Source organism: Octodon degus, unplaced genomic scaffold (genome assembly GCF_000260255.1).
Source record: "Octodon degus isolate 3935 unplaced genomic scaffold, OctDeg1.0 scaffold00020, whole genome shotgun sequence".
Classification (NCBI taxonomy): domain Eukaryota; kingdom Metazoa; phylum Chordata; class Mammalia; order Rodentia; family Octodontidae; genus Octodon; species Octodon degus.
The window spans coordinates 16,095,228-16,122,700 of NW_004524596.1; the positions used below are offsets into that span (position 1 = coordinate 16,095,228).

The 27,473-nt window shown below is 54.9% G+C and overlaps 1 protein-coding gene across 1 annotated transcript in view; it reads left to right on the forward strand.

Annotated features, from left to right (window-relative positions):
- Positions 1-27,473, forward strand: part of Ttc7a (tetratricopeptide repeat domain 7A) — a 99,529-nt gene that overhangs the window by 728 nt on the left and 71,328 nt on the right. Inside the window, exons 2-4 of the mRNA XM_023711188.1 lie at positions 5,336-5,504; positions 19,410-19,540; positions 21,927-22,042. Of these exons, the coding sequence (XP_023566956.1) occupies positions 5,336-5,504; positions 19,410-19,540; positions 21,927-22,042 (416 nt within the window). The remainder of the gene's footprint in view (positions 1-5,335; positions 5,505-19,409; positions 19,541-21,926; positions 22,043-27,473) is intronic.

Here is a 27,473-nt window from a genome sequence, read left to right on the forward strand (position 1 = left end):
AAAAAAAAAACAAAACAAAAAAACGCAACAGAACAAGTCTGTCGTAAGAGTGGCCTGGCTTTGCTCCGTATGCTAGGCGTGGCTGAGTGGGGCTCTTTCTCTCTTTCTGGTGTACATGGAGAAGGGCCACGGGTGAACAGGAAGTTGGTACAAAACAAAGCATACAAAAGAGCACTACCTTACCTGTCACTTTTAGGCTGCAGCAGGAGGATCAAAAGTTCTAGCCCACCCGGGTAAGTTAGTCACTCAGTGACACCCTGTGTCACCCTGTGACATGACACCCTGTAGTACTGTCAAGCTCCAGTACTGCAAAACAAAACAGGGAGTGCTAACTTTTTCTATTGATTACATGTTCAAGTGATAATCATTTGAATATATTGTATTAAAATGTTATTGAAATTAATCCCATAATTTAACTTCTTTAGTATGTTTCAATAAAAATTTTATTAGAATTTTAAAAACTGTGCAGATAGCTTACGCTTGTGGCTTGTTATGTATCTGTTGGATGGTGCGTGGCTGCCCTGAGGTGTGCCTGGCTTCTTGGGCTCGTTGGCTGTTTTCAGGAAGGAAGGCTCCGCGAGCTTAGTCTGGAGCAGGCATGCAGGGAGCTGGCCAGCCCCAGAAGAGCTCTGAGGTGCAGCGCGCCTGTGGTGTGCATTTATTGAGTACCTGCTGAGTGCAGGGCCCGGGGAGGCTGAGAGGAGGACGCTCAGCGTCTCCAGACCTGTGCTGCCCACAGTGCCGTCTGGGCCCCCCTGGGGAGCACGTTAGCAGTGCAACATGTGAATCCGAATCTGTATTTTAACAAGATTTTCCAGTTATTCACGTGTGCACTGAAGTGTAAGACCATCCTAGATCAGAGTGTGTGCTGAGCTATCAAGGGGTGTGAGTATGTCATTGTAGATGGAAATAGAAAGTGGTTTTTGCAGAGCTGTTCCAAAGTAATAGGCTTCCCTCCTGAAGCATTTTCTTGAGACCTGCTACGTGGCGGGCATTATGTTCTGTACACTGAGAGCAACCAAGATGACTCTAGTGTGGACCTTGCCCTCAGGAGGTTGCGGATCTATTAAGAAGATAAATCTTAGAAGTAGATGACTAGCCTTTGTCCCCAGGGGACTGTAACAGATGGTGTGGGAGTGGTGTATGTGGGAGCCCAGGAGCTGCTGCCCTGAGAGGAGGTAGAGAACAGACTTGGGTGATAGTGATACGGGCCTGATCCAGGAGGAGGGGTAGGTTACGGACACTCCGAGAGGGCTGGGCAGCTCAGGCCCAGAAGAGAGCATGGGACTGAAGGTCCTTAGAAGTAATCTGTGGCAGCTGGTTAGCTCAGCAGCAGTAAATGGACGTGGTGTGCAGCTAGGTTCTAAGGGTACACAAGGACCAGAAAGCAGGAACTTGGACAGTGACCAAGAATGTGGGGCTTAATTTGTAAGCAGTAGAGGGCAGGAGGGGGGAGGGTGTTCAGGAAGGTCAAGATTTTTGCTTCTAGCTCTTTGCCATGGATCAAACCAACAGTGTGAGGGTCCCGCTGGGTTAAAGTGGATTCTTGACTCTGAGCTTAACCCCTGACCTGGCTGGGCCCTCCCGTTCCCCATCTTCTTGCCAGAAAGCTTAGGCTTGATGAGTGGGTTCTAAGCTTTCCCCATCAAAACCTGTGTTTCTTTCTAGTAGATTACATCAACTTTTTTTTTTTTTTTTTTTTGGTGGAACCAGGGATTGAACTCAGGTCCTTGTGCTTGCCAGGGAAGTGCTTATTCCACGGAGCCATCTTCCCGGCCCTCCATCAACTATTTTTTTTTAAATAAATAATTCAGGCCTACTGTAAAAATGCAAGCGGTCAACAAGCAATTTGACGGACGCAGGCCTTTGAGTGCGCCTCACCCCCTTGTCGCTTGCCCTGCCACGTGTGTGCACACGGAGTATTCTGCAGAGCGGTAGCATGTATGTTTGACAAATTGCTCTTTTTTTTTTTTTTTTTTTTTGCTAAGTTTCAGTTGGACCTTTTGCTGTGTGTGAGCCTCATTTTTATTGACAGAATAATACCTAGGTGGATTGTGCAAGCCATGTCACCCACTGTAGAGCATTTATTTATTTGGGTTTTTTTTTTGCTGTACCTGGTATCAAACTCAGGACATTGCGCTTGCCAAACAGGTGCTTATGTCACTGAGCTGTATGTATCCCCAGCCCTTACTTGTTTTTCTTTTCTTCTTCTTCTTTTTTTTTTGGCTCTCACTGTGTAGCCCAGGTTGACTTCAAACTCATGATCCTTCTGCCCCAGCCTCCCAAGTATGGGATTACAGGTGTATGCCACCGCATCCAGCCTCCAAATATCATTTATTAAATATAGATTTTACTCTTGAAGATGTACATGTAACCAGGAGCATGGAGAAATTCACTGCTATCTAGGCCAAAGCAAGATAAAATATTCAGAGCAGTGTATGGGGCTCTCTGTCTTACCTCCACAGCCAGGGTGTCCCTGGGATGTTCCCTCCTGGCAGCAGGGACAGTCCTGGGTACATTTCACTGCATGCCAGGTAGTTCTCATGAAGAAAGAGGAGAAGGGACAGAGAGATGATCAATCCTCAGGCACCTTCTTGGGTGGGCTTGAAACTCTTAACTCTGGGAAGCCTTTAAAATCCCTGGGGCTTCGTGACAGCAGCCCCTGTGCAGCTTCTGTGGTCCACTGAGCTCCAGGCATTGTGGCAGCCCGTCAAGCCTCCCTGGCCATTTGCTACAGGTATTTCCTTCAGCCCTATCCCTGAGACCACACAGGCAATCCTTTTGCCAGGGATCACGCTGGCAGATGCATTAGCTCTTGCACCCAGGCGCATTCGTATCTACCGCCCAAGCTCTAAGGCTGTCTGCTGTCCTTGGGGGCCCTGTCCTACTCAGGGATCTCCGCCTCTTCAGGCCCTGACCTCCACCCCTGGCTCCACCAGTCCACAGGCCCCTGCGCCACCACAGTGGCACCAATCTGTCCACGAAGCTCTTTGAGCCTGCAGTAGTGGGCCCTACCCCAGCCTCTGTCATGCTCCTGTGAGGAGGTGAGAATGAGAGGGAGCCCTGGTCCTAGGCGCCGGTTCCGCACCTCCCTGTCACCTGCTGTCTTCTGAGACCCCAGCAAAGTCAGCCCAGGGCAGCCAAGGTTTCCTTCCCGGGGATCTCCGGGTCTTGTCCATGCTCATTCCTCTGTTGCGCTTCCCTGGCGTTGCCTGGGAAGTTCTGGAATAGACATAAAATACAGACAGGGCTGGTGAGATAGCTCATTGATCTAAAGCGTCTGCTTAGGCAAGCTTAGGCAGACATAGGGGACCAAGGTTCGATCCCTGGCACCACATGCTGTGCCAGCCCTGCCCCCAGGGTGGGCTGAGCTGGCCAAAATAAATAAAGTAAAATATGGACAACCTGGATTAAGGATGATGGTGGCACTTCTGCTTCTATAGGTCTCCCGTTAGCTGAAGCCTGTCTTCTGTTCTCTTTTCCTGCACACCCAGAGGTTGTTCTTCCCAGGCCAGGACAGTGAATATGAGCAGCAAACCTATACCATTAGTGTTGTTCCAGTAAAGAAAAACACACCTAAACATCAAAAGGCATGATAGTTATACTTTCAGGACTAACAGCAGCTTTTCAAATATTATAGATTTAGCTTTGTGAAGCATTCAGGGCATTGTTCATATCATCCGAGTGGAAGTTCGATGCGGTGGTCATGGGCCCCCCAAGGGCCTGCACTAGCCGTGCCCTGTCCTCGTGCCTTCACCTGTCCTTCGGCGCCTCTCCACCCTCCCCTGTGCACAGTGCAGTGGACAGTCAGCGTGGTTACCCCCGGTGTGTACTTGCCAGCCCCTTTCTCGAGACTTTGCCTTGTTCATGTTCTTAGCGTGTCTGTGATGGGAGGCAAGGGGCGTTTCTCCCTCACCGAGGAGGAAAATAAGGCCGAGAAGGAGGCGAGCCCTGGCGTGAGACCAGTGTGCAGAATGGCAGTCACTGCTGGCCTGGAAGCGTGTGGGCTGCATCCCGCGGGGTTATGTCATCCGTGGCCTTGGCCCAGGAAGTGGGTGGCCTTTTAGGGGAAAGCTAGCACATACCCTTGAGGAATCTGGCCTTTGAGAGTTACCAGTAGAGAGTGAGAGCAGGCCAGCATGCTGATGCCAGGAGGGACCACCCTGTGTCAGAATTCAGCTAGAGAAGCTCCCTGGCTCTTTGGGGGCTTCCTGGAAGGGGTGGGCCTAAGCCGGGCCCTAAGGATGGAGAGCACGATGCAGGCTGAGAAGGGCCTCGTGAGCCTGGGAGCAGAGGAATGAGTGTGGACAAGACACAGAGATCGCCGGGAAGAAAAACTTGGCTGCCATGGGCTGGCTTCGTTGCGGTCTCAGAAGGCAGCAGATGGCAGGGACCAGGGCTCCCCTCATTCTCACCTCACAGGAGGGTAACAGAGGCTGTGGTAGGGCCCACTGCAACAAGCCCAAAGAGCTTTAGGGACAGACTGGTGCCACTGTGGTGGGGCAGGGGCCTGTGGGCTGGTGGAGCCAGGGGTGGAGGTCAGGGCTGGAAGAGGCAGGGACCCATGAGTGGGCAGGGCCCCCATGGGAGGACAGAAATGCAGACTGGGCCAGCTCAGGGCTAGCTCAGCTGCCTTCAGCCCTAGCTGCTAGTGGGGTGGCTGTGCCAGCCCAGATTGCTGGAGGCCCTAGGGAGGCCCCAAGAGTCCTGAGGCTGGGGGAGGCACAAGTGACCTTGATGAAGCAGGGGAAGGAAAGTGGGGTAAACGCAGCGCTTTTGGCCTGCTAGGTAGGCTTTGCGCTTTCCCCCACTTCTGATGAGGACTGTGGTGCAGCAGGCGCCCTGCTCCGGTCTTCTGCCCCATGCTGGTGATGTGGCTATGCCTCCCTGCAAGGTGCTGCAACCTCAGGGTCCTTGGTCCTTGCTGGCTCCTTCTGGGGTCTGTCACCCTATCACGTACTTGTTCCTGTACTGTACATGCATGTGTATACACACAACTCCTGTGACTCTTGGCTCACTCCCAGGACCCCACTCATGTTCAGAGTGAGGGCCCGCCTGGGCTGAAGTCTTTGGGCTCTCAGAAGGGAGAAACAGGGCTGCCTGGATTCTGGGGACACAGAAGCATTTCTCTAAGCGTCATGTGTGGCCACGGAGCACAGGTGTGGAGGGAGGGCGGTGGGGGCCTCAGGGAGGCTTCTGGAGGAGGGGGCGGTTCTGAGTGGGGTCTTAGACAAGTCACTGCTGTTGGCTTAGCTGGCTCTTGTCCCAGATTACTGGATCAAGGTGGGGTGGAGGCTTTGGGGTGGAGCCTGCTGACTGGCCTCTGTCCTTTTAGCCACAGTACATGTGTGAGGCCATGCTGATCCTGGGCAAGCTGCACTATGTGGAGGGCTCCTACCGAGACGCCATCAGCATGTATGCACGTGCTGGCATCGATGACCTGTCTGTGGAGAACAAGCCCCTGTATCAGATGCGGCTGCTGTCAGAGGCTCTGGTCATCAAAGGTAGCTGTGACTCCGGCTTGGTCTCCCCTCACGTGGCCGGCTGTTTCCTTTTCAGCCCCTACGACCTGGGAGTGGGTGGCAGCTGGGAGGACGGGAGGCCGTGTTGGGGGCAGGCCTGCAGGGCAGCATCCTCCCTCGCCTTGGCTGGGTCCAGACACCAGTGTTGGGGGCAGCAGGACTGGATGGTCTCAGAGGCTCTCAGATCCTCCTCCCTGCTTCTGTCCGTGGCCCTCAGCCCAGCTGTGGGCCCTGGAACAGGCCTCTTCTGCAGCTCAGCCTCCCAGGGTTCCCATGACCAGGAGGAGTCAGCTGAGTTGTGTGACCAGGTTAAGAGAGACTTAGGGCTGGTGAGATGGTTCAGTGGTCTAAAGCACCTACTTAGAACAAGCTTAGCAAAGCACAGGGACCGCAGTTCAATCCCCCAGCACCACATGCCAGCCAGCCCCGCCCCCTGGTGGGCTGAGCTGCCCCCCCAATACATAAAAATTTAAAAAAAAGAAAAAAAAATCTTTAAAAAAATAAAAAAAGAGAGACTTAAACAGCGTCCCGCCCCCACTTCAGCCTGCCCGCTAGCTGTGTCAGTGCTCGGTGCTGTGCCGGCATTGGGCCTTACCAGGGAGGGGCTCCCAGTGTCCAGCAGCAATCAGCTCCTGGCCTGAGGAGCTCATAGCATTCCTGGGGTGAAGGGCACCCCGTGAGGAGCTTCAGGACACGGGCATTTCATGAGGGAGGCCATGGAAGGGAATGTTCATGGAAACAGTGCCACTGAGCCGGCCCCCAGTGCGCGTCCCAGACTTTGTGCTTTTGGGCTGTGCGCCTGGAGGGCCTCAGCAGCGAGGTCGTGGGCGCCCTCTCCCATGCTGTGCTGGCTATGTTGGATATTTGATCTTTTCCAGCATAAACTAATCCCCTGGGAAAGTGTAGAAATGCCTCCCTGTGGCCCAGTGGCATTTGCTGCCTGGCACTGATAGGAGTATGTGCTATCTCCTTGCTGTTGTTGAGAGGGACATTTTCTACACATGGGGAAACTGAGGCCCAGAGAGGATCTGTAGCCTCACCCAAGCTTTCCTGATTCACGCTGGAGCCAGGACTAGAACTCCCTCCTTGGTGCTGTCCACTCCAGGCCCCAGCGCACACAAATATCTTCTCTGTCACCGGGGCCCCAATAATAGTGACAGGGACGTCTTTGGACGTCCAGCCCCCCCACCTTCCCTGGCACTGACTGGAGGGGCTTTCCTGAGGGGTGAGCTAGATTCCTGGGTCTTCCACCTTACACAGTTCACGCCGTCCCGGGAGTTGCACGGGGCAAGCTGCTCCAGTCTGCAGGAGGGCCGTGCCCATCTGGGATGCCCACTCTGTTGGGATCTTCTGGCTCATCTCCCCACCTTTGCTCGCTCAACCCCCTCTTTTCTCTGTGCCTGTGTGCAGGCCAGCTTTGGGGTGATCTTCCTTTGCCACTTGGGTCTTCTGGGTCTCTGTGGTGACACCCTGATCCAAGCATCTCCTTCTACGAGTGTCCTTTTCAGTCTCTCAGCCTGGCTCAGTACATACTGCTTCCTGTCTCCTGCCTCTACTCCTTCCAGCATGCCTACAGCCTCTTGGGGGAACACGGTCCTGGTGCTCAGAGGTCCTGCAGGGGAGGTAAGGCTCCGGCACAGCCGGCACGGGCTGCTTGGTCTCCAGAAGTGCTGGCTCCCATCCCTTGGTGACTGCACGCAACTCCTTGCCTGCCTCCCCACCCTGTCTCAGTGATGCCCTGCTGCTTGGCATGCCAAGGCGCAGCTGACTGTGTTGAAACCGGGGATGAGGCCCCCAGCATGTGCATGGTGTGGGCTTCCCTGGGCCAGGGGGTGTTGGGCCTCTCCCTGCAGAGTGAAGGCCGGGTGCAAGGGCGGTGCAGATGGGCAGTCCTAGACTTACTGCGTTTGGGAGCATGAGGGAAGCAGCAACAGCAGCCCCTTGAGCCCCCTAAGGCCTCCCGCTGAGAGAGATGTGTCTTTGCTGAGGCCTGCCAAGGCCCCCGAGTCAGCCCTCTTCCTCCCAAGTTGAGATGTTAGGTCATTAGAGGCCTGCTCCTGCGAGGTCTCACGGAAGTGGCAGAGCCAGGACTTGCCAGAGCCGTTGGACATTCTGTGATGTCACTGCTCAGAATTCGAGGTTAAAAGGGATCGGAGCGCTGTAGGCCAAACCCCCATGTAAAGAAAGCGAGGCTGGCAGGAGGGGTATGGATTAGCGTGTGTGCGTCTGGCTCCTTGTGCTCAGGCTGCGCCCTGCGTGGCACTGTCTCCAGGTGGCTTCCACCCCTCCTGGTTGTGAGGCAACAGCATCACAGAGTGTGGTGTTGGTCCTGCCCCTTGCTTATATTTGATGCTATCCAGTGGGCTGGGAGTTTGGGTCAGGTCTCAAGCACACCAACCTAGAGGAAGAGGACAGTGTCACGGGAGAACAAAAGCTGGTCATACTGGGATGCGTGGTGGGCCCTGCGAGTGGGCATCTGCAGCTCAGAGGTACTCTTGTTCGAGAAACCAGGGGAGGGTTTTGTGTTTCTCTCCTGCACCCTCAGAAGGCGTGCAGGCCCACTCAGCTGACCCTGTCACATTGGAGGGACTTGGCAGTGTGGCCTCCTCTGAAGGGGGTGAGGATGAGTACAGTGTGTTAGGTCAGAGGTCCTCTTACTCTCAGGGAGCTCAGACGCCGTCCCTGATCTTGTGAGAAGGGGGCCATGGCATTTGTCTTGGGGTCTTCTTGCCCAGAGTTTAGAAATGTGGGACACACACATGCTGGAGAGGGAGAAGGTCAAGGGTGGGTGTCTCGGTTTCTCTTGTAGCTGAGGCACGACGCCTGCTACCTATGACTTTAAGGGCTAATTTATTTGGGCTCATGTTTCAATTCATAGGTGGCTGACTCCAAGGTACCAGAGCATGGCTTGGGGGAAGGCAGAGGAGAAGTGGCTCATGTTATGGTGTGCAAGAAGCAGAGAGAGGCAACGGAGAATCTGGGGCGTGGGGGGATAACTTCCTGGTCTTGCCTGGTACGAACTGCCTCTGCCTAATACCAAGTCAAGCACAGTGCCCCTACAATCCAGTCACTGTTCAAAAGCCCTTTGAGCCCATGAAACTTATGAGGGACATCTAGATATAAACCGTAACATCCCACCCCCAAAAGACCCGCGAGCGTCTTTAGTGAAAACTGCATTTCGTCCATCCCTAAGAGTAGCCCAGGTTTTAGCAGTCTTAGCAATGCTGAAATGTCCCAACTCAGACTCCTCTGAGACTCAAGGCAAGCTCTTAGCTGTGAGTCCCTGTAAAAATAGAAAAGGAAGCCCCAGTGTGGTGGTGCATTCCTATAATCCCAGCACTTGAGAGGCTGAGGCAGAGGTAAGTTTGAATTCAAGGCCCGCCTGTACTATATAGCTCAGTTTATAGTGGCCTCCATTGCTGTGATCCTGTCCCCAAACAAAACAAAAACAAAAATCACAAACAGAAAGTTAAAACACTACCAAAATATAACAGCGTAGTGTAAACATTCCGATTAGAAAAGGGAGGAGAAGGAAGACAGAGACTAAGGGGACCAAAGCAAGTCCAAAACCAGGAGGCACACATTAAATTTTGTAGTTCTGTGTCCAGCACCCAAAGCAAGTTACGAAAAGATACAAACTCCGGAGGGCCTGGGCAGCCCTGCCTCCACAGCTTTGCCAGAGGTTGTGACGCTTTTCTCTCCTAGGCTGGCTTTGCCCACTCCTTATGGCTTTCTTCAAAAATGCTGCATTCCTGGCCTCTCCAACTTCCTGGAGTCTCCACTGCATTTTTTACTTCACTCACAGCTCCATGACCCCATAATTCTTATATTCTGCATGTGTGTAAAGCTAGCCCTCCGTGAATGACCAAGGTCTGTGCTGGTTCCAGCAGTAGCCAGGCCCCTTTGGATCATGACCCCAGGGGCCTCTGAGTGACTGGGTGGCTGAGCACTTTGAATGGAATCCTAGGAAGCCAATTTCCTAGGTGGCCTTTCTGGAGCAGGAAGCCCTGAAGGTCTCTTCTCAAAGTGAAGTCTCTAGCTGTTCTACCCTGGAGTCTGTGAAAGGTGGAGTCTTTCCTCCTCTGGCTTCAAGGCATATTTTGTATTGTTTGCATATACAGTGCTGGTTTTCTTTTTAATACTGATCTTTTCAGCAAATAAGTACTCTTCTGCTTCAACTTTACAGGTCCCAACTCCACAGGAGTTTCCTTCCTGGTGCAACTCAGAACTTTAAGAGCCACCCAGCTGTGCCATTTGCCCTTGGGTCTCAGTGTAGAGCTTACAGAAAGCCCCCAGTGGTGCCCATGCACGGCCTGGATGTTGGGATACCTTGAAATTTTCTCAGCCAGATTAGTCTACTGCCCTTAATCTCAGCCTCTCCCAGAGTCTCAGGACATGAATAAAGTGACAGATTTTCTGACGTAACATAACACACATGTGATCTTAAGCTAGATGCCCTGGAGGCTTCTTGCCAAAGGAAACCTAAGCCTCATCTTAACCTTCTACTTCTTTGTTTTTTTTGTTTTTGTTTTTTTTTTTTTTTTTTTTTTTTTTTTTTTTTTTTTTGCGGAACCAGGGATTGAACTCAGGCCCTTGCGCTTGCCAGGGAAGCGCTTATTCCACTGAGCCATCTCCCCGGCCCCTACTTCTTTGTTTTTTAATCAGCATTTTGGTCTTCCTTGCTCCCATGAGACTTGGTTTAAAGTATTCCGGGACTAGTTTTCCAATGGGCATCTCCAAACCTTTCCAAATTCCTTCCATAAACCACTTCCAAAGGCCACATGGAAGTAGCATTCCAGCAATGACCCCACTTACCTGGTACCAAAATCTATCTTAGTTAATTTTATTGTTGTTGAGGCACTGGACCTGACACCTGCAGCTTAAAAAGTTTCAGCCTGTAGTGAGCTGGCTGCCAGGTAGGATGGCATGGTACAGAGTCACAGCAGGGATCTGACCTTTTGTGTTGTTTCCCTGGAGATCCCCCGGTGCCTCCCACAGGAAGAGTACAATTTTCCAGAGGAGGATTCAGCAGGTCCCTTCTGGAGACTCCATACTGAACAGCTAGGGTTCCTTCTCCTGAGACAGGTGCCCGAGGCCTGCCCTGAGTGGTTGTGGCTCCAGGAGCGGCAGCTCCAGGAAGAGCGAAGTGTGCAGAAGCTATCAGCAGGACCCGTGTGGCACAGAGCGCCCTGAGCCATGCCTTCCTGTCTGTTCCCCGACCCTCAATAAGTTTTAGCATCAGTGATGTCTGTTGTTGGGAAAAAGGAAACCCCCCAGGGGCAGCTGGCCTGTGACTTATTACCATGGCTTGCCAGGCAGGGCAGCAGATTTCCTGTGTGGCTGTGCTCTCTGGCCACATGGCTGTCCCCAGCTCTGTGCTCTGGGAGGCTGCCTTGGCTCTTAGCCTTTGGGGCACTTGTGAAGAGCCCTTCTGGGCTGCAGCCCTTGGGCAGCCCCTCCTGGTGGGAGCTGGCCTTGGGTTGAGTGGTGGGAGGCCTTGCTTGCAGCTTTGGGATCCGAGTGGCTCATTGGCTTTGTGGACCTCCTAGGAAGGGGCCTTAGGCCAACCAGTGCTGGATTTGTGGATGAAAAGTCAGAGCCCAAGACCTTCTCTGTGCCCTGGAGTCTGGGTCCAGGTCCCCTTGTGCCCCCAGTAGCAGGCCCCAGGCCTCCTGCTACCCTCCAGCCCTAGGTTTAATGGGTGAGCCACGGGCTGGGCAGAGCCACAGCAACTTTGCACAGTGAGAAGCGCAGCAGAGGGGCTTTTTGAGGTCCCAGGGAGGGCATTGTCTCCCAGCCTTCTCAGGCTCTGCCTTCTACAGGAAGTTTTCCGCTCAGCTCTGACTTCCTGCAGCCATCTTGGATCCGTGCACACAGGCGAAGGGGCCTCGTCCAGAGACATTGTCAGGACTGGGGTCTCTGCTGGGGCCCCAGGAAGTGCCTGCGGTGGGTTCATGTCCTGAGGTGCTTCGCGCTGTGCCCTGAAGCACCAGTCTCCAGGCCCAGAGCAAGGAGGCTGCGCTCCAGCTCCAGGGGCCGTGGTCTTGTGTCTGGAATTTCAGTCTCCTGGCTGGGAGATGCGGACACCGTCCCTGCCCCTGCCCGGCCCAGTGGCTAAGGCAGTCCTCTGCTTCAGGAGGTGACACCGCACTTCTAGGGATCTGTTTCTGTAAAACCATACTTCTGGTTACAATGGCACAAGCACAGTTCCGTGGAGCTGGAAAAGGGATTACACAAAGAGGAGGACTGGGTGGGAGTTTGGGGCCCGTGTGGCTAGAGAATCTCAGGGGACAGGGACATCAGGCTTGGCTGGATCCGGGGGCTCTGTGTGTGTGGAGGCCCTTTGCAGCGGCTGCAGCTTCTCTGGTTCTTCAGCATAGCTCTTGTCCTCTCCCAAGAAGAGGCCAGGGGGTTCTGCCTGACCTGGTTTGGTCACATGCCTCCCTGGATTCAGTCCTGGTGGCTAGCACCTGGGCGCTGGCCCGAGGCCAGGAGTGGGATTTTCCCCTTGAACCCCACACTGGCTGGTGGGAATGGTTCCTTAAGGAAACCAGGATGCTGGTACCAAAGTGGGTGAAAGTCATGCAGGGCCAAGGGCCGAAATGGCTCCCTGCAGGTTTGCCAGGAATGGCAGGGTCCGGATGTGAGCTCAGCTCTGTCTGACGCCAGCGGCTGGCTTGTCCACTTGGGCCTCTCTGCATGAGAGAGGGAGGTGGCCAAGCCCTGCAGAGGGCAGCCAGACCCCAGGGTGAACCGGGGTAGCTGAGAGCCTGTTGTGGGCGGGCTCCGTGAAGGAAGGCTGGGAGTGAGTGCAGGGAGCTTCGCTATGCCTTGTGGAGCTCTGAGGCTGAGTCCAGCGGCCTGGGGTGGGGTGAGGGCCCTAGAAGAGGTCAGGGAAAGACCCAGCAGGGAGGCCAGCAGTTGGGGCTGGTGTTCTGGAGCTGTTTTTTTGTTTTGTTTTGTTTTTTGTACTGGGAATTGAACTCAGATCCTTCCGCTTGAGGCAAGCACTGTGCCACTTAGCTGTATCCCAGACCCAATTGTTCTGGAACTTGTATAACCCCATGAAGTGTTGCACACCCTCTTCCCTCAACAAAAGCTCAGCTGGTGGCCAAATGTCATTTAGGTCTTTTGTAGGATCTGGGCTCCAGGACAAAGTCTCTGTGGGTCCAGGGTTACACATTGTACTTTCTGTCGGTCTAAGTGTTGAGAGATGTTGCCCAGCCCTGACTTCACCTGGGGCTCAAGGCCTAGTCTTGCCGCACTTCAAGTCTCGGCTGGCTCAGCCACCGAAGGCCACAGTGCTGCCACTGTCCCTCTTGGAGGGCGGGTCTCTGGCGGACTGCCTCTTCCTCTCCTCAGGCCAGTGTCCCCTCCCTTTCTCTGGTGTTGGGTTCACAGGAGTGACTGCTACTTCTGTAGCCACAGGTTTCCTTAGGGCCTTTCGCTCCTTGCCTTGGTGTTTAATTTGGAGTTCACTGTGGCCCTGAAATGGGCTGTGGGTCCCTTGAGAATGAGCCCTGCTTGTTTCAGACGGAGCACATTGTCTTCCAGCCAGAGAACACGCCTGGGGCAGGCCTGGGCCTGGCTGGCCAGAGAGCACACTGGCAGGAGTGGGAGGCAGGATTTTTCTTTTCAGCCCTAAGGGTTTGTTTTGTTTTGCTTTATACTTCTGTTTTGTTTTGTGGTGGTAGTTGTTTTCCTCACCTCCTCCGGCTACTGCAACTGGAGGGTAGTTCCCTGGAATTTTATGACCTACTAAAAGTTAAAAAACTAAAATACTAGGTTGTTCCTGGAGCAGTATATGGTGGCATCATTGATTTTCTCTCCATTCTTCTTAGCTGTAGGGTGGCAGGGATGAGCTGTGGACTGTGGCTTCACTGTCGGATGAAGGGGAAGGGAGTGGCCGGGGAGGCTGGTTCCTGGTGCCCCGCTGGGATGGGTCCCAGGAGGCGGCTGGAGCGGGTGCTCTCTAGGCCTCATCAGGGATGGTGAACAGGGCAGGGCAGGTCTGCAGGCCAGTGGGAGCATGGGGCAAATGGTAAGCAGGCCTGCAGGAGGGCGCCTCAGGCTGGGCAGCCTCCCTGCATTAGTCCTGGTTGCCCGAGAGCATTGTCAGGCAGGTGGAGGAGGTGGCGTGGAGACGGGTCTGCACTCACATGGGACACCGTGGCCTCAGATGGTACTGTGAGGGAGGTGAAGAGCCTGTGATTTGGGGACCCAGGGTGGGTCACTGAGGGTAGGGAAAGACACCTGGGAGTGTGGGCTAGACTCAGAGGGTATGGAAGCCAGAGGAGCGGGGAGGGAAAGGCGAGAGGAAGAAGAGAGGAGTGAGAATAGTGCTTTAAAGTATGCAGTTCAGCACTGTTAGACATGGCTGTGCAATCTCCAGAACTTTTCATTTTGCAGAACTGAAGCTATGTACTAATTAAACAATAACTGCTTATTCCCTCCTCAAGCCGTTGGCAAACACCCTTTTATTTTCTGATTCTCGGAATTTGATCTTATGTAAGCAGAGTCACATAGTACAGTAGGGGTGAACCTGTGGCACGTGTACTCTGAGCTGTTACATTAAAAGCTCTGAAAGGTGGGCCGTCCAAATAGCTCAGCAGATTAAAGCACCTGCAAGCAGGTGCAGGGGCCCCGGGTTCAATCCCCAGGCCTGCAGCACTGGTCCTGCCCCTGGGCACACTGAGTCTGATCTAGTAGTGAGACCTGAACACCCTGTAGACCCTTCCCTAAAGTACAGAAAAAAATAAAAATAAAAAAGCTCTAAACCCTTGGCCATCACTGATGCCGTATATGCCTTTTGTGTCTGTCCTAGTTCACTAAGCCTGGTGTCCTCAAGACTTACCTGGACTAGAGCAAATGTTAGAATCTCTTTCTTTACAAGGTAGAATGACATTGCGCTGGATGTTGTCTCCATTACTTTTCTCTCATTGCTGGGACAAAATACCCAGCACCCAAACTGAAGGGAGGAGGGTTTAGTTAGCTCACAGTTAGCAGAGGTTTCAGTCCATGCTCAGCTGGCTCCAAGGCAGGGCGGCACATGGCAGAGGGCAGCAGCTCACAGAGGAGGGAAACAGCAAAGAGCAGAGGGAGGAGTGGGGGCTGCGCAGCTAGCAGGCCTCTCTCGCTTCCTGTATTGTATTCAGGCTATCCCCCCCCCCCCCCACCGCGGGTGTAGCACTCACACCCATAATCCCAGCATTGGATCATGAATTAATCACAAGCTGTAGAAGCTGCCCCATGACTGCATGAGGCTTTTGGGGGACACTAGACACAAACCGTAACAGATAGGCATATATACCACATTTTGTGGGTCTCTTTTTCTGTCAGTGGCTGTTGGATTGTTTCCATGTTTGCAGTATTATGAATAGTGCTGCTACGCCTCGGCGGTACATCGATCTCTGCAGAGCCCTGCTGACACCTCTCTTGAGTTTATAACTTGAGGCGGAATTGCTGGGTCATGTAGTGCTAGTTTTCAATTGTATGTATGTATCTGTTTTGTTTTGTTTGAGACGGGATCTTGCTATGTAGTTCAGACTGGCCTTGAACTCACTACGTAGCTCAGGCTGGCCTCCAGCTTAGAGCTGTCCTCCTGCCTCAGCCTCAGGAGCTGGGATTACAGTTGTGTGCTACCACCCTGGTGAGTTTTCCGTGCTTTGAGGAGCCGTGTTCTCCACAGCACTGTGCCACTTGACATTCCCACAGCTGCCCTCTTTGGAGTGTGATCTGTGGGCCCTAAAACTACCTCTCAGGCCGAAGAAGGCGCTGCATCTTTCTCCTCTTTCTGCTGCACTTGGGGTGCCCAGCTTAGGGGTGAGTCCTCTGCGGTGCTCTAGGTACCCAGGGCCCTTTCCTTGGCTGTGGAGGCCAGTGGGGTGCCCGCCTATCTCAGAGTGTTCTATAGCGGAGGAAGCTTTCTGTCCCCACCTCTGCGTACAGGGCAGAGGCTTCCAGGTCCACGGACAGGCCTGCGTGGAAGGGCGACTGCCTGGGGAGGGCTGAGTCATCGCAGATGGAGGCGCTGGGCCCAAGTCTGCTCACTTCCAAGTGAAAGTGTAGAGGCTGTGGCGGAGCAGGGCGTCCTCCTGAGTGGCCCTGGCTCGCAGTCGAGTGTTGGCACACCAAGGCCCCCTCAGGAGGCAGTTCCTGGCTTCCTGTGGACCCCGCAGGGCTGTACCACAAGCACTGTGTTCCTTCCAGACGAGGCTGAGGGTCCATGCATCTACCCCGTGTGCCTGTGCTGTGGTTTGGCCACTTGTGCAGAAGGGCTCATGAAGCAGCAGGGGAGAGGCTCTAGGGTCAGGTGGGTGCCCGTCAGACACTGGGCAGGAGAGTGGGCCTTCACAGCAGATTCATCCAAGAACGAGTATAGGTAAAGAAGCGTGTTTTTACGGGCAGAATTGCGTGATTGGACAGTGACCCTGCTCAGGCAAAGCCCCTGCCAGCATTGAGGACCTTTTTGGTCTTACATATGTGTGTGTTTTACAGAGGCCCACCTCAGGGAGCATAGCCCCTTGACTTTGATACTGTTTCTCCTACCTGCTTCCTTTAAAAAAGGCATTATCTCCATTACTTTCTGATGAGTTTTCAGACAGGGAGATAAGCACGGATCTCACGTGGGTAGCTCGGCGAGTTGGACTTGTGTACACACCCATGTCCCAGCACCCTCGTAAGAGGCAGGGCACATCCGTCACCCAGCAAGCTCCCTTCCTAATTCCTGCATCCCCATCCCAGGCAGCCACCGAGTATTCTCTACTCACATAGGTTAATTTGTCTTTTAAAGAAATGTCATATGAATGAAATCGTGTAGCATATACTGTTTGATGTCTTTTTCCATGAAATATGATTTCTCAGAAATTTGTCCCTGTTTGGACTGGACATATGGGTCAGCGGCACAGCACCTGCGTGGTAAGCAGGAGGTCCTGAGTTCAATTCCTGGTACAAGAAAAGGAGAAATTTGTCCATATTTTATGGATATTAGATATACTTATATAATTCTTTACATTTTTTTTCTTTGCTTTAGTTTAGTGTATAAATACACCACAATTTGTGAATTCTCCAAGAACTGCTTTTAAGTGCAGGGGAGGGAGCCCCCTGGGCTCTAACGGTGAGCCTGACTTGCCCTTCTGCAGGTCCCTCTGTGTCTTGCCTGTACACCTGGCCCTGGGCTCCCACCAGCTAGAAAGATCAACTGGAAGTGGGCAGAGTGGGCACTGACAGTGGTGGGGAAAGGTGCCAGCAAAGGAGACGCAGGCCTGGGGAGAGCTGTTGTGTAGCACGCCCAGGCCAGGCCTGGATCCCTGGCACCACAGAGACAGACAGCAGCACCCTTGAGGGGAAGCCAGCGTGTTGTGCTAGATAGAGGTAGGGAAGCCTGAGCCCTCTGAAGGAATTCCGAGTGGAGGTGGCTTTGCTTTGAGCTTTCTACAAGAGTGGGCTGGGAACTCTTCAAGTAGCATGGTGGATTGAGAGGATCAGATGGACCAGGGGGAAGGTGAAGTCCCCTCCTGAGCCTTCCTGAACCCCTTTTCAGCAACTCGTCCATGGCAGGAGGCTGGGAGCAGCAGCCAGGCCTGCCAGCGGCTGGCATCCCTCATCCCTGTGCAGAGCTGAGGCGGCTACAGGACATCCTGGGGGCCACAGAGCCACCATGGTGTTAAAGTGGATCCATTCTGTGCTGCTTGGAGTGGCTGTGTTCTGCCCCCTGCGCTTGGTCTTCTGGGCCAGGCCCCACCTTCCTGCAAGGTGGACAGGCTGCTCATCCTGAGAGGAAGGTCGGGGCTGGCCCCAGGAATGAGTGGACTTTTCTCCCTTTTCCTCTGCTCCTCCACTAGTCCTCAGGAGTGAGGACCCCCCCCCCAAGGTGCCCTGACCTTTGGACCTAGTCACACCCCATCCTGATGGAGGACAAGGTCACTGATCCTGTGTGTTGAAATCTAGTCAAGAAAAACAGTCCAGGAGCTGGTGAGATGGCTCAATGGAATAAGCGCTTCCCTGGCAAGCGCAAGGGGATGAGTTTAATCCCCAGTTCCACACACAAAAAAACCAAAAAACTAGTCCCATCCCTTCTCTGTGTCTGCAGAGCGCTTTGTACTCTGGGTAAGGAATAGTGAGTGACACAGGACTGTGAATGTGTAAACCAGGCTGAGGGAAGGAATAGCCAGCTATTCCAGGGCCAGAGGGGAGGCTTTCATAGAGGAGGTGTCGCCCAGAGGGTCAGAAGGTGAGCAGTATTGGGGTATTTGGGTGACCTACGGGGTGTGTTCCTGGCAGGAGGAGCAACTGGAGCAGTCACAAGGGCACCCCATGCTGTGGTGGGGAACAGGAGGCTGGGTGTGGGTGAGGCAGGGAGGGCGAGAGCTGGAGGTGGAGAGACGGAGGGCCTGGAAGGCCTAGGCTAGAGCACCAGGAGCTTGGACCTGACCCTCGGGCAGGAAGGACCCCTGGCGAGTTTATGAAGGTCTCTGTGGATGCAGTGTCAGGATGGGTTGGAGTGGAGTGGAGCTGGTGGGCGGGAGGCCGGCGAGGGAGCCACTGTGGTCACCCACTTGGAGAGGGCCACAGCGAGGTGTAGCATGGAGACCCGACAGGTAAATGCCTTAGGCATCCCTTGGGTGTTGGGGCAGGCAGTAGGCGAGGACTGCGCCCTTACCCGGTCCTTCAGGAGGTCAGCTAGGACACTGATCGCACAGAAGGTGCCTGTGGGATGCAGAGGTGCGCTGGGCTTGGGTTCTGTAGCTGGGGGTGGGAGTCCTGGGGGGCAGCGATCTCTAGTGGGCTTATGTTAGCTGTGAGCCACGGAGGCCAATTCGGACCAACTTGGGCAAAAGAAAAAAGAGGATGTGCGTGTGTGCGTGGAGGGGAATGCTGGCTCCTGTGCCGCCAGAGAGCTTCAGTGGTAGAGCCCCAGGCGAGGCTGTGTCTGGGCGCTCCTGGAGAGCTTCAGTGGTAGAGCCTCAGGCGAGGCTGTGTCTGGGTGCTCAGCGTGGCTGGGAATCTGCCCTCTTCTGTTGTGTCTGAGCCTTATCTTGTGTGGACTTTTTCTGTTTCCTAATAAGTTTAACAGTTCTTTCTGTTCTTTGGATAGATTGATTTATTTAGGTTTTTTAGATTTAGTTCTTCGCTTTGTTTGTTTTTAAATGTGTGGAGTTTTCTGTATCCACATTGTGTATAGTTTCTTTTTAGGCCGGTTTCTGGTACCGGTGGAAAGAATAGCACTTCCAGGACTGGCTTTGATCGGCCCTGTCAGGGCCATGGGCTCATCCTTAGCCCGTCACCACGACCCTTGTATTGGATGAGACTACGGGAAGGTCAAAGGGGAGGTAACAGGTGTTCCTGAACGATGGACCCGGATGTGGGGAGGCAGCAGCAGGTATCCCTGCCTGCAGAGACGGGACCTGAGCTCAGGTACCTCCCATGAGGTCTCAGCAGGTGGGCTGTGTGGTGTAAGTGCAGGGCTGCGCCGTGGCTGCCCAGAAAGGCTTGCACTTGCCCACCTGGGGCACGAGGAGAGCATTCATCCAGTGGGGAGAAGAGAGCTGGTCACAGAGGGCATGCACCACTAGGAGGGGCGCGCTCTGGGGTGGGGATTTTCTTCCAGTGACTGTGAGGCAGCATCCAGCCTGCAGGGTGGTCAGGAGCAGGGTGGACTCAGCATGCAGTGCCCCACGTGGGTGGCACCTGCTGTTGGCCCAGCTGCCTGCTTCCTGCTGCCACCGTGTCCACATTGCTTTAGCGGCTGCTTCCTGTCCGCAGATCTCTGCCTCTGCCTCCCGCTGCGAATGTCCCCTTGCCCTGGAGGAGTCCAGCCCGGGCCAGGGAAGGGCCTGGAGCTGGGGCCCAGGTGGGCAGGTCTGAAGGGCTCTCTTCCTCCTGCAGGTCTCTCCTTGGAGCGCCTGCCCAACTCCATTGCCTCCCGCTGCCGCCTGACCGAGCGGGAAGAGGAAGTGGTCACCTGTTTCGAGAGGGCGTCCTGGGTGGCGCAGGTGTTCCTGCAGGAGCTGGAGAAGGTGAGGTGGGAGCCGCGGCGCGGTACCTGCCGCGCTGAGCCCCTGGTCACTTCATGCAGATTAGAAAAGGGAGCTTCCCATCGTCCTAAAATGTTTAACTTCCTGGATTGGAGAAAATCCACTGCATCACCCTGATTTGGTTAGGATGAAGCTGTTTACCACTGGGCCGTAGGTTTAGTAGGTAAATGGGCCCACGTCACCTGTGATGAGCTCAGCTTGTAGGACCAGATGTGCCAGCCCTATGTGTGCGTGTTCATGTGTTCATGCCTCACACACCTCTGTGTGTGTGTGGGGGGGGGGGTGTCTCTTCAGGAGCTGTGGTGTAGAGAGGGCAGATCATCTGTGCACCACACTGTCCTTCACAGGCTGGCTTCAGGCTCCTTGCAGCATTAGACCTCCTTCCCTGCTGGAGGGTGTCCCCAGGTGTGTTGCCCTGGGGCATGTTTTCCAGGCCTTTCAGAAGTGGCCGGAGCACTACCCAGCAGGACCCTGGCCCCCACCGCCCGTGGGGCCTGTGGTAACCACTTCCTCCTGCTCCGAGCTCGCTGGGGTAGAACTCAGTCTTCTGCCTGAGGGGAAGAGAGTTAGGTGCAGTCAGCAGAGACTGCTAGCATGTTGAGTGCTGGCCTCATGTCAGACCTTGCTCTGAGGGCCGCGCCTACGTTCTGTAACTTAGGCCTCCCGCTGATGAAGTAGGTGCTGCTGCTGTTCCCACTTGCAGGTGAGCAGAGTCAAGCTTAGAGAGGCTCTGAATAACTCGACGGAGTTCATGAGTTAGTAACACCAGCAAGCACGCCAGGCCCCGTGGCTCTCATACCTGGTCAGACAGATTAGGTGTTAGCCAGCAAGGTGTCTAGCTGCAAGGGTTAGGGCTGGCCCCCTGAAGGGTGCAGCAGTGTGCTGCACTGAGGGACTTCAGGTCCAGGGGACAGTGGACTGCGGCACGCTGGGGAGAAGCCCAGTGCCCGCGTTGGTGCTGGGCCCTTAGGTCTGTCCCTTCCCCAAACGCCGCAGTTCTCGACTTCAGATTGGTCTTTGCTGTGGGGCTGCACCCCAGAGAGTGGGGTGTTAACAGCACCCCTGGCCTTTACCACAGGACAGCAGCAGCACACACGCGTGCACGGACCCTCACCCATGACACCCTGAAGTGTTTCTGGAGGCTGCCACCTGTCCTCCGCCTGCCAAGGGCCTCTGCTCTGGAGTCCCTCTGCCTGGTGGGATTTCAGAAGGAAAGCAGAAGTGATTCCACATCCACAATTAGAGTGCTGTCCCCTGCAGAGTGGCTTGGGGACCTGGCCTCTAAGCGACCTTGACCTTGGTCCCTTGGGTCACTCCTAGACTTCAGTGTCTTAGGGACACTTTCCATTTGAATTGTTTATGGTTTGAAAGAAACTTAAGAGAGCTGGGAGCCAGGACTTCGGACTTCTAAATGAATTGAGGGTATTGCGATTGGCTGTTCCTAGCTCTTCCTGGAGGGGCTGTTTCTGAGCAGTTCCTGCATGGCCAGGACGGTGAGGGGCCTGGCAGAGGGCTGGCACTCCTTGTGCATGGGACGTCTGAGCCAGGAGGTGGAAGGAGCCTGCAGTCTGTCACTGGCTGGCCGGAGTTCCAGGTCCAGGCCCACACCATTTGTGTTCTCAGCCTGCTTTTTCCTCAATACAAGGCAGGCAGAACTCAGCCTTGGAGGGCTGTGGTAAGCTTTCATTGAGGCCTGGGAGGCTGTTCTGGAAGGTTCTCCTCTCCCTCTTTCCCATCTAGGGGGTATGGACAGCACAACTGGCACTCAGGGGACTTAGTCCCTGCCCCAAAGGAGATGAGATTTGCGAGCAGAGGGGCTAGGCCAGGGTGAAGTGACCTCTCCCTGCAGGCATGGGCCGGGGTGCTGTGGGGCGAGGAGGGCACGCCCACACGGTGTAGCTGCTGGGGGCTGAGTGACGGTGCCTCAGTGTCCCCACCTGTGAAACGGGAGTGACAGTTCTGACCTGGCAGGGTTGCTCTAAAGATGGAATGAGCTAATGAATGTAAAGCTCTGGGATTGTTGAGTAAATCTCGCTAGACAAGGGGCTGTAAGTGTTTGGCTGGGGACAGAGAGCTTTAGAAACATTTATTTTTACTTTTTGTGGCACCAGGGATTGAGCCCAGGGCCTTCACGTTGAGCTACATCCCAAGTTCTTTCTAATTTTTTGTCTTTCTGAGTCACTCAGTGGGCCAGGTTGGACTGAAACTTGTGAGCCTCCTAATTCAGCTTCCCAGGTGTAGATGTAGTTTAAATTAAAGTGAGTCGGGTTGAGGTTTGCCTGTGCTGGCGGCAGTGGGGCCAGCTCCTCTGGCGAGGCTCTCCCCCCAGCCCTTGAGATAGCACCTCCCTGTCTGCTCCCCTTCTCAGACCACAAACAACAGCACCTCGAGGCACCTGAAAGGCTCCCACCAGGCTGACTATGAGCTCACCTACTTCCTGGAAGCCGCCCTCCAGAGCGCCTACGTGAAGAACCTGAAGAAGGGGTAGGTGGCCGGCAGCCGAGCAGCCCGGGTCTCCGAGGGCTCCCAGGGGACCCGTGGGCTGGCTTGCGTCCCATGGGGCCAGGTGTCATGTGCGGGCCGAGCCTGGGGAGCTGCCAGGGCAATAAAACCGGTGTGCACTGGGAAGGCGCGTGTGCCCGGTGGGCATCTCCTCGGTGCCCAGCGTGGCTGTCCTGGGGCACATGGCGGCCGGGGTTGGGTGACATGCAGAGTGAGCAGGGCATGGGGCTGGCTGGCAGGTGCTTGCTCTCGGTGTCCCCTCTCATCGGGTGTGGGAAGGTGCAGGTTGGGGAGGCTGGTTCTCGCATGCCAGTCGTGAGCAGGAGGATGTGCTGCTGTGGATGCGGGCGTAGGAAGATCACTTTCCTGTGCATTGTTTGGGGGACCCTGGAAGCACTCACCTGCCTGAGCCCCAGGACATGGCGTCCAAAACACTGCCTCAGTTGTCATTGCTAGGTAAAGCAAGGTCCCCTGTGAGTGGAACGCCGGTGGCTGGCATTGGGCTCCTGGGGCACTGCTGAGTCAGCGGGCAGCCAGGTGGCTCCAAGCAGCCCTGTCTGCTGACAGCAGCACCCGTACACAGGCGGAGTGGAGGTTCTGGCCCGTCTCTGCAGCAGAGAGTTAGGGCCCCCTCAGCGCCTTTCTTCTTCTGGCTAGCAACCCTTCAGCGCATAGAGGAGGGGTTCACCTGTGCTGGGTGCAGCCCACCCTGCAGGAGGGGTGTTCGTGATGTGCCAGCCCTGGCTCGCCTGTTAGCTGCCCTGCAGGGCGCTGGGCACCAGGCAGGTGTCTCCTCCTGGGCAAGGAGTCCCAAGGTGACATCACTGAAACCTGGGTGACATCGCTGACACCTGGAAGTCTCTGAAGCCCGTACATCATGTTCATTAGGATTCACTTTGTTAAATTTCACTGGTCCATTCTTTTTTCATTTACTACCTGTTTTTGAATAGATGATTCTTGCACGTGATATGTGTTTGGGCCGAGGAAACATACTTAGTTTTCTTCTGCAGTGTATTCCTAACCCAGACAGACCACATCTGTGACCGAGGTTGTGTGTTCTTCCCACCCACAACCGATTTGCCAGAACTCCAGCCAGGAGAGCCGTAGTCCAGCTTGGTGCTGACGTCTAGCAGCATTAGCGCAGGTCCTGCAAGACTGGCCCTTCGTCAAGAGCAGCAGGTCCCCTCGGTGCCCACAGATTTGTCTGAGTTGGTGTCACTCAGAGCTCCCCCAGCTCCTTCTGAGTCGGGATGGGATAGAGCAGCTCACAGCACCTGAGCAGCAGTTGCCGAATTCCTAGGTGACTGGGCTGTGACAGGACAGGGTCAGGATCAGCAGCTGGCAGCGAGCGCGCTTCAGTGCCCTCTCTGACCGTGCTGCCCTGTGTGGGCCCTGGCAGAGGTCCCATCACACAGGAGCGACCAAAGGGCAGGCACAGTGGCCACGAGCTTCGTGCCCTGCCTGGCCTCCTCCAGAGCAAGATTTGCAGATGCTGTGCTCAGGGAATTGACTGTTTACATTTTGGTGTGCGTCTTTCATGTTTTTCTGTGTGTAGACAGGCAGTTGTATTTTTTTTTTTTAATGTTTTCCCTCCTGAATTTTATTTTTTATTTAAAAAAAATTTTTTTTCTTTATTTGTGTGTGTGTGTGTGTGTGTGTGTGGCCAGCTCAGCCCACCAGGGGGCGGGGCTGGCTGGCATGTGGTGCTGGGGGATTGAACCACGGTCCATGTGCTTTGCTAAGCTTGTTCTAAGTAAGTGCTTTAGACCACTGAGCCATCTCACTAGCCCTGTATTTGTTTTATTAAAACAAAAGCTGGCATCGAGGTGCACGCTGCCCGTAGCCCCCCTTGGCTCCCTGGCTCACTCACTGCTCCTCTCGCTTCCCTGCGAGGTTGCCCCCTGTGGGGTGGATGGGAGGTGGCCGAGCCCATGCCCGGGACTTGCAATGGGAAAGCCAGGCCTGAGCTGGGTCCTCAGCCCGCACTCCCTGAGGATTGGACGGGTAGAGGAGGTTGCTGGTGGCCATGGGTGCTAGCATAACTGGAGTCTGCAGCAGAGGGTCTGTGGCCGTTAAGCATGATGTTGGGACAGCAGGTTGGAGGTGTCTGACTATGCTACAGGGGCCTGGTACAGGAGACAGCAGATTGCTAGGCGAGGTGGAGGTAGTGCGATTTCCTGGACTCTGTTAGGTGCAGAGCCATCACCTAGGGGCGGAGGACATGGGTGTTCTGTGCCTCTGAGAGGCATCTGACTGGAATCCGGTGCTCAGCATCCTGTGGGTGGGCACCCCTGCGGCATCACAGCTCCATTCCCTTGAGTGTCTGAAGCCTCTGAGCTTAGCTCCTCAACCGCCCGGAAGAGCAGGAAGTGGAATCCTTGCCCGGAACTGACAGAGTCGCTTAGTAGGGCCCTGAGCGGGAGGCACAAGTGGCCGAGATGGCTGTTGCCAGCCCATGGTGTGGGCCTGGGGGAGCCTGTTTCCCCCTTCTTTCTCTCCTCCCTTTCCTTTCCTTTCTGTTGGTGCTGTTGAGGGGCAGGAGGGGTGCTGTCTTCCTGGTGGTGAAGGTGGCGTGATCCAGCCCAGAGCAGGCCACCACTTTTCTGTCTCCTCCCCCGGGCAGAGCACGAGGGTGGGACGTGCAGCTCAGGAGCCATCCCAGAAGTGAGTCCCAACATTGCCACCAGACTGTTGGGCCCTGGGAAAGTCCTCCAGGCTCTCAGAACCGCTTTATTCCTCATCTGGGAAGTGGAAGTGAAGATTGTCCTGGGCAAGCACCAGGTCGGGCACGCAATAGACGTCTCACCCGCCCAGAGGACCAGAGCCGGCATTGTCATCACTTAGGTTTTGTGCAGTCAGCAGCTGGACAGGCTGCAGGGCCAGATAGGAACGTTATACCTTCTGTTTGTCTTTTGTGGCCTCCTAAGTGCTAGGCTGGGATGCCAGGGAGGATCGTCCCTGAGTTGGCTGACTGTAGAGGAGCCCCAGTAATGCATGGGGTACCCAGAGGCGCGGCTGCTCCGCCCACTTCCACAGCTGCTGCCTGGCCTGTTCCGGTTGCTGGGCATCAGCCTTGGAGGTAGTGCCCAGCAGCAGGCCGCCTGTGTCTATCCCTGAGGCAGCGCCATCGCCCTTGCTGCTGTGCCCAGGCTACAGAGCCCCTCTCCTGCTATCTCGGAGCTCTGGGGTGCATGTGGGCTCCAGGCAGTGCTGATGCTGCTCTCTGTGCCCTGCCTGCAGAAGTGTGGGGTCCGATACCCCTGCACTCGAGCCCTCCGGTAACTGTCTCACCGGAGTTGAGTGGTGGCACTTGAGACCAAAGGGCTAACCCTGTAGGGTTTGCTGTCTTTATTTGTCCTGTACAGAAAGCGGTTTGGAACCCCAGCACTCAGAGCTGGGGGGAGCTCCCTCCCAAGATCCTCACAGGCACAGAGGGCAGGCTGGGTTCTGGATGGAAGTCCTGCAGAGTGGACCTTATTGTGGGGACTGCTCCGATTTCAAGGTTCTTTCTCTGGTCATCATTTAACGAGTAGCCCCTCTAATAACTCGTGCACCTTATCAGGTGCGAAGTTTGCACCCGGCGCTTGTTAAGCACTTTGCTTGGATGCATCCATCTCCCCGCAGCCCTCTGCAGTCAGTGGCCGTGGTGCGCCTGCTCCGCTTTGCAGGTGGGAAGTGAGGGTTAGATGACAGATGTGACTTGTGCTGGGCAGAGCCGGGACTCTACATGCGGGGTTGTCAGCTTCAGGAGCTGGCACGCAGAGCCACCAGGAGCCACTGCCCTCCGCGGGAGGCTTCTAAGACCCTGTTCCACCCTTGGCGTGCACAGCTCAACACTGCCGTTTCCCCTGGGTGAGCCCATGCTCTGTGTCCGTCCCACTTCTGATGGAAGATACAAAAAAGTCTGGAAGTCTCAGGGTCGGCTGGGTGCCCTCACCACCTGGAAGAAGTCAGGACGGCCTGGGAGCTGGAGGCTGTGAGCTCCTGCTCTGCCCCGCAGCATGGCTCCCAGCCCTGTGGGAAGGTGCTTGTGTTTGTGGCAAAGTGTGGGCTGGGAGAGGAGCGGATGGAACCCAGCCGCTGGAGGTGCTGCTGTTGACCCCCTCCACCTGTACCTCTTCCCCACACAGCATTTCCTGGAGGGATCTTGAGACTAATGTGGGTGTCAGGAGCAGCCAGGCTGCAGTGAGGGAGGGCGCTGTGGGGGCCTGAAGAGGCCCAGTCACTGGCCACGCCCGTCCAGTGGGGTTCCAGCTGCAGGTCCGAGAGGCCTAGAAACCCAAGCCCTTGCTAGGTTGGGTGGGGAAAGGTAGCCTGGCTGGCCTGCGGGGTGTGCAGAGGACAGGCCCTGCTGTGGTGCCGTCTGTGAAAAGAGCCTCAGCGCGTGACCTCTTTTGCTCTTCCGTGACCAAAGTCATCGTTCTCAGCAGATGGCTGTCTCCCTGTAGGCAGCCCCTCCCATCTGTATTCTGTACCCTCAGGCCCTGGGAGAAGCGGTGAGCATGCTTGCACACGTGCACACACACACACACACGTGTGTGTGTGCGCGCACACACTGCAGGTTGCCAGTGCTGGGCAGCGCCATCAGCCGAGCGTGGACGCCTCCTCAGAAAGCCCAAGAGATTTCAGTTTCATTTCTCTTCCTGTTACTGCACCCTCCCTTTGTCCTGTTTCCTGCTGAGGCACAAATTTCAGTCTTTAGAGCCAAGATACTGGCTCCACCCCACCCACCCTAACCACAGAACATGAAGAGGAGTGGAAATTAATAGTCATTTCTTTCCACACAGCCCAGACGTCTAAAGTCCCAGGCCACGTGGCAGTAAGGAAGCCCCTCTGTTTGTTCTCTGTGACCCAGTCCAGCTCAGAGGTGGTCCTGAGAGTGGGACCGCGGTGTCTGCAGCAGGGGTTGCGGCCCTCTGCCTGGCCTGGCTGCACACAATTTCTTAGAACCTTTCCTCGTAAGCATGGCTTGTGTTTGCTACATGCTTGCTTTGTGCCAGGCAGAAGGCTGATGCCTTGTCCTGTAATCCCACGAAGCAGGAAGTGGAGCAGTCTTTACTGAAAAAAGGAAGTGGATCCAGTGAGCCAGGCACTGACCTGACCCTGTCCACAGAGCCCCCACCAAGGCCTTGCTCACTACACAGCCAGCCCTGTGAGTCGGGTCTGCCTCAAGGAGCTGTGGTAATCGCATAGTGTTGCTCTTGGGTCAGAGTTAAATCTTCCTAGGGGTATCATCAATCCCAATTTTTTTTTTTTTTTTTTTTTTTTTTTTTACCAAGGATCAAACTCGGGACCTTGAGCTTGCCAGGCAGGTGCTTGTGCCACTGAGCTATCTTATCTCCCTGGCCCTCCAATATTTTTCTTATGCATTTGTGGTTTGTTTATTTATTTATTTTTATTTTATTTATTTATT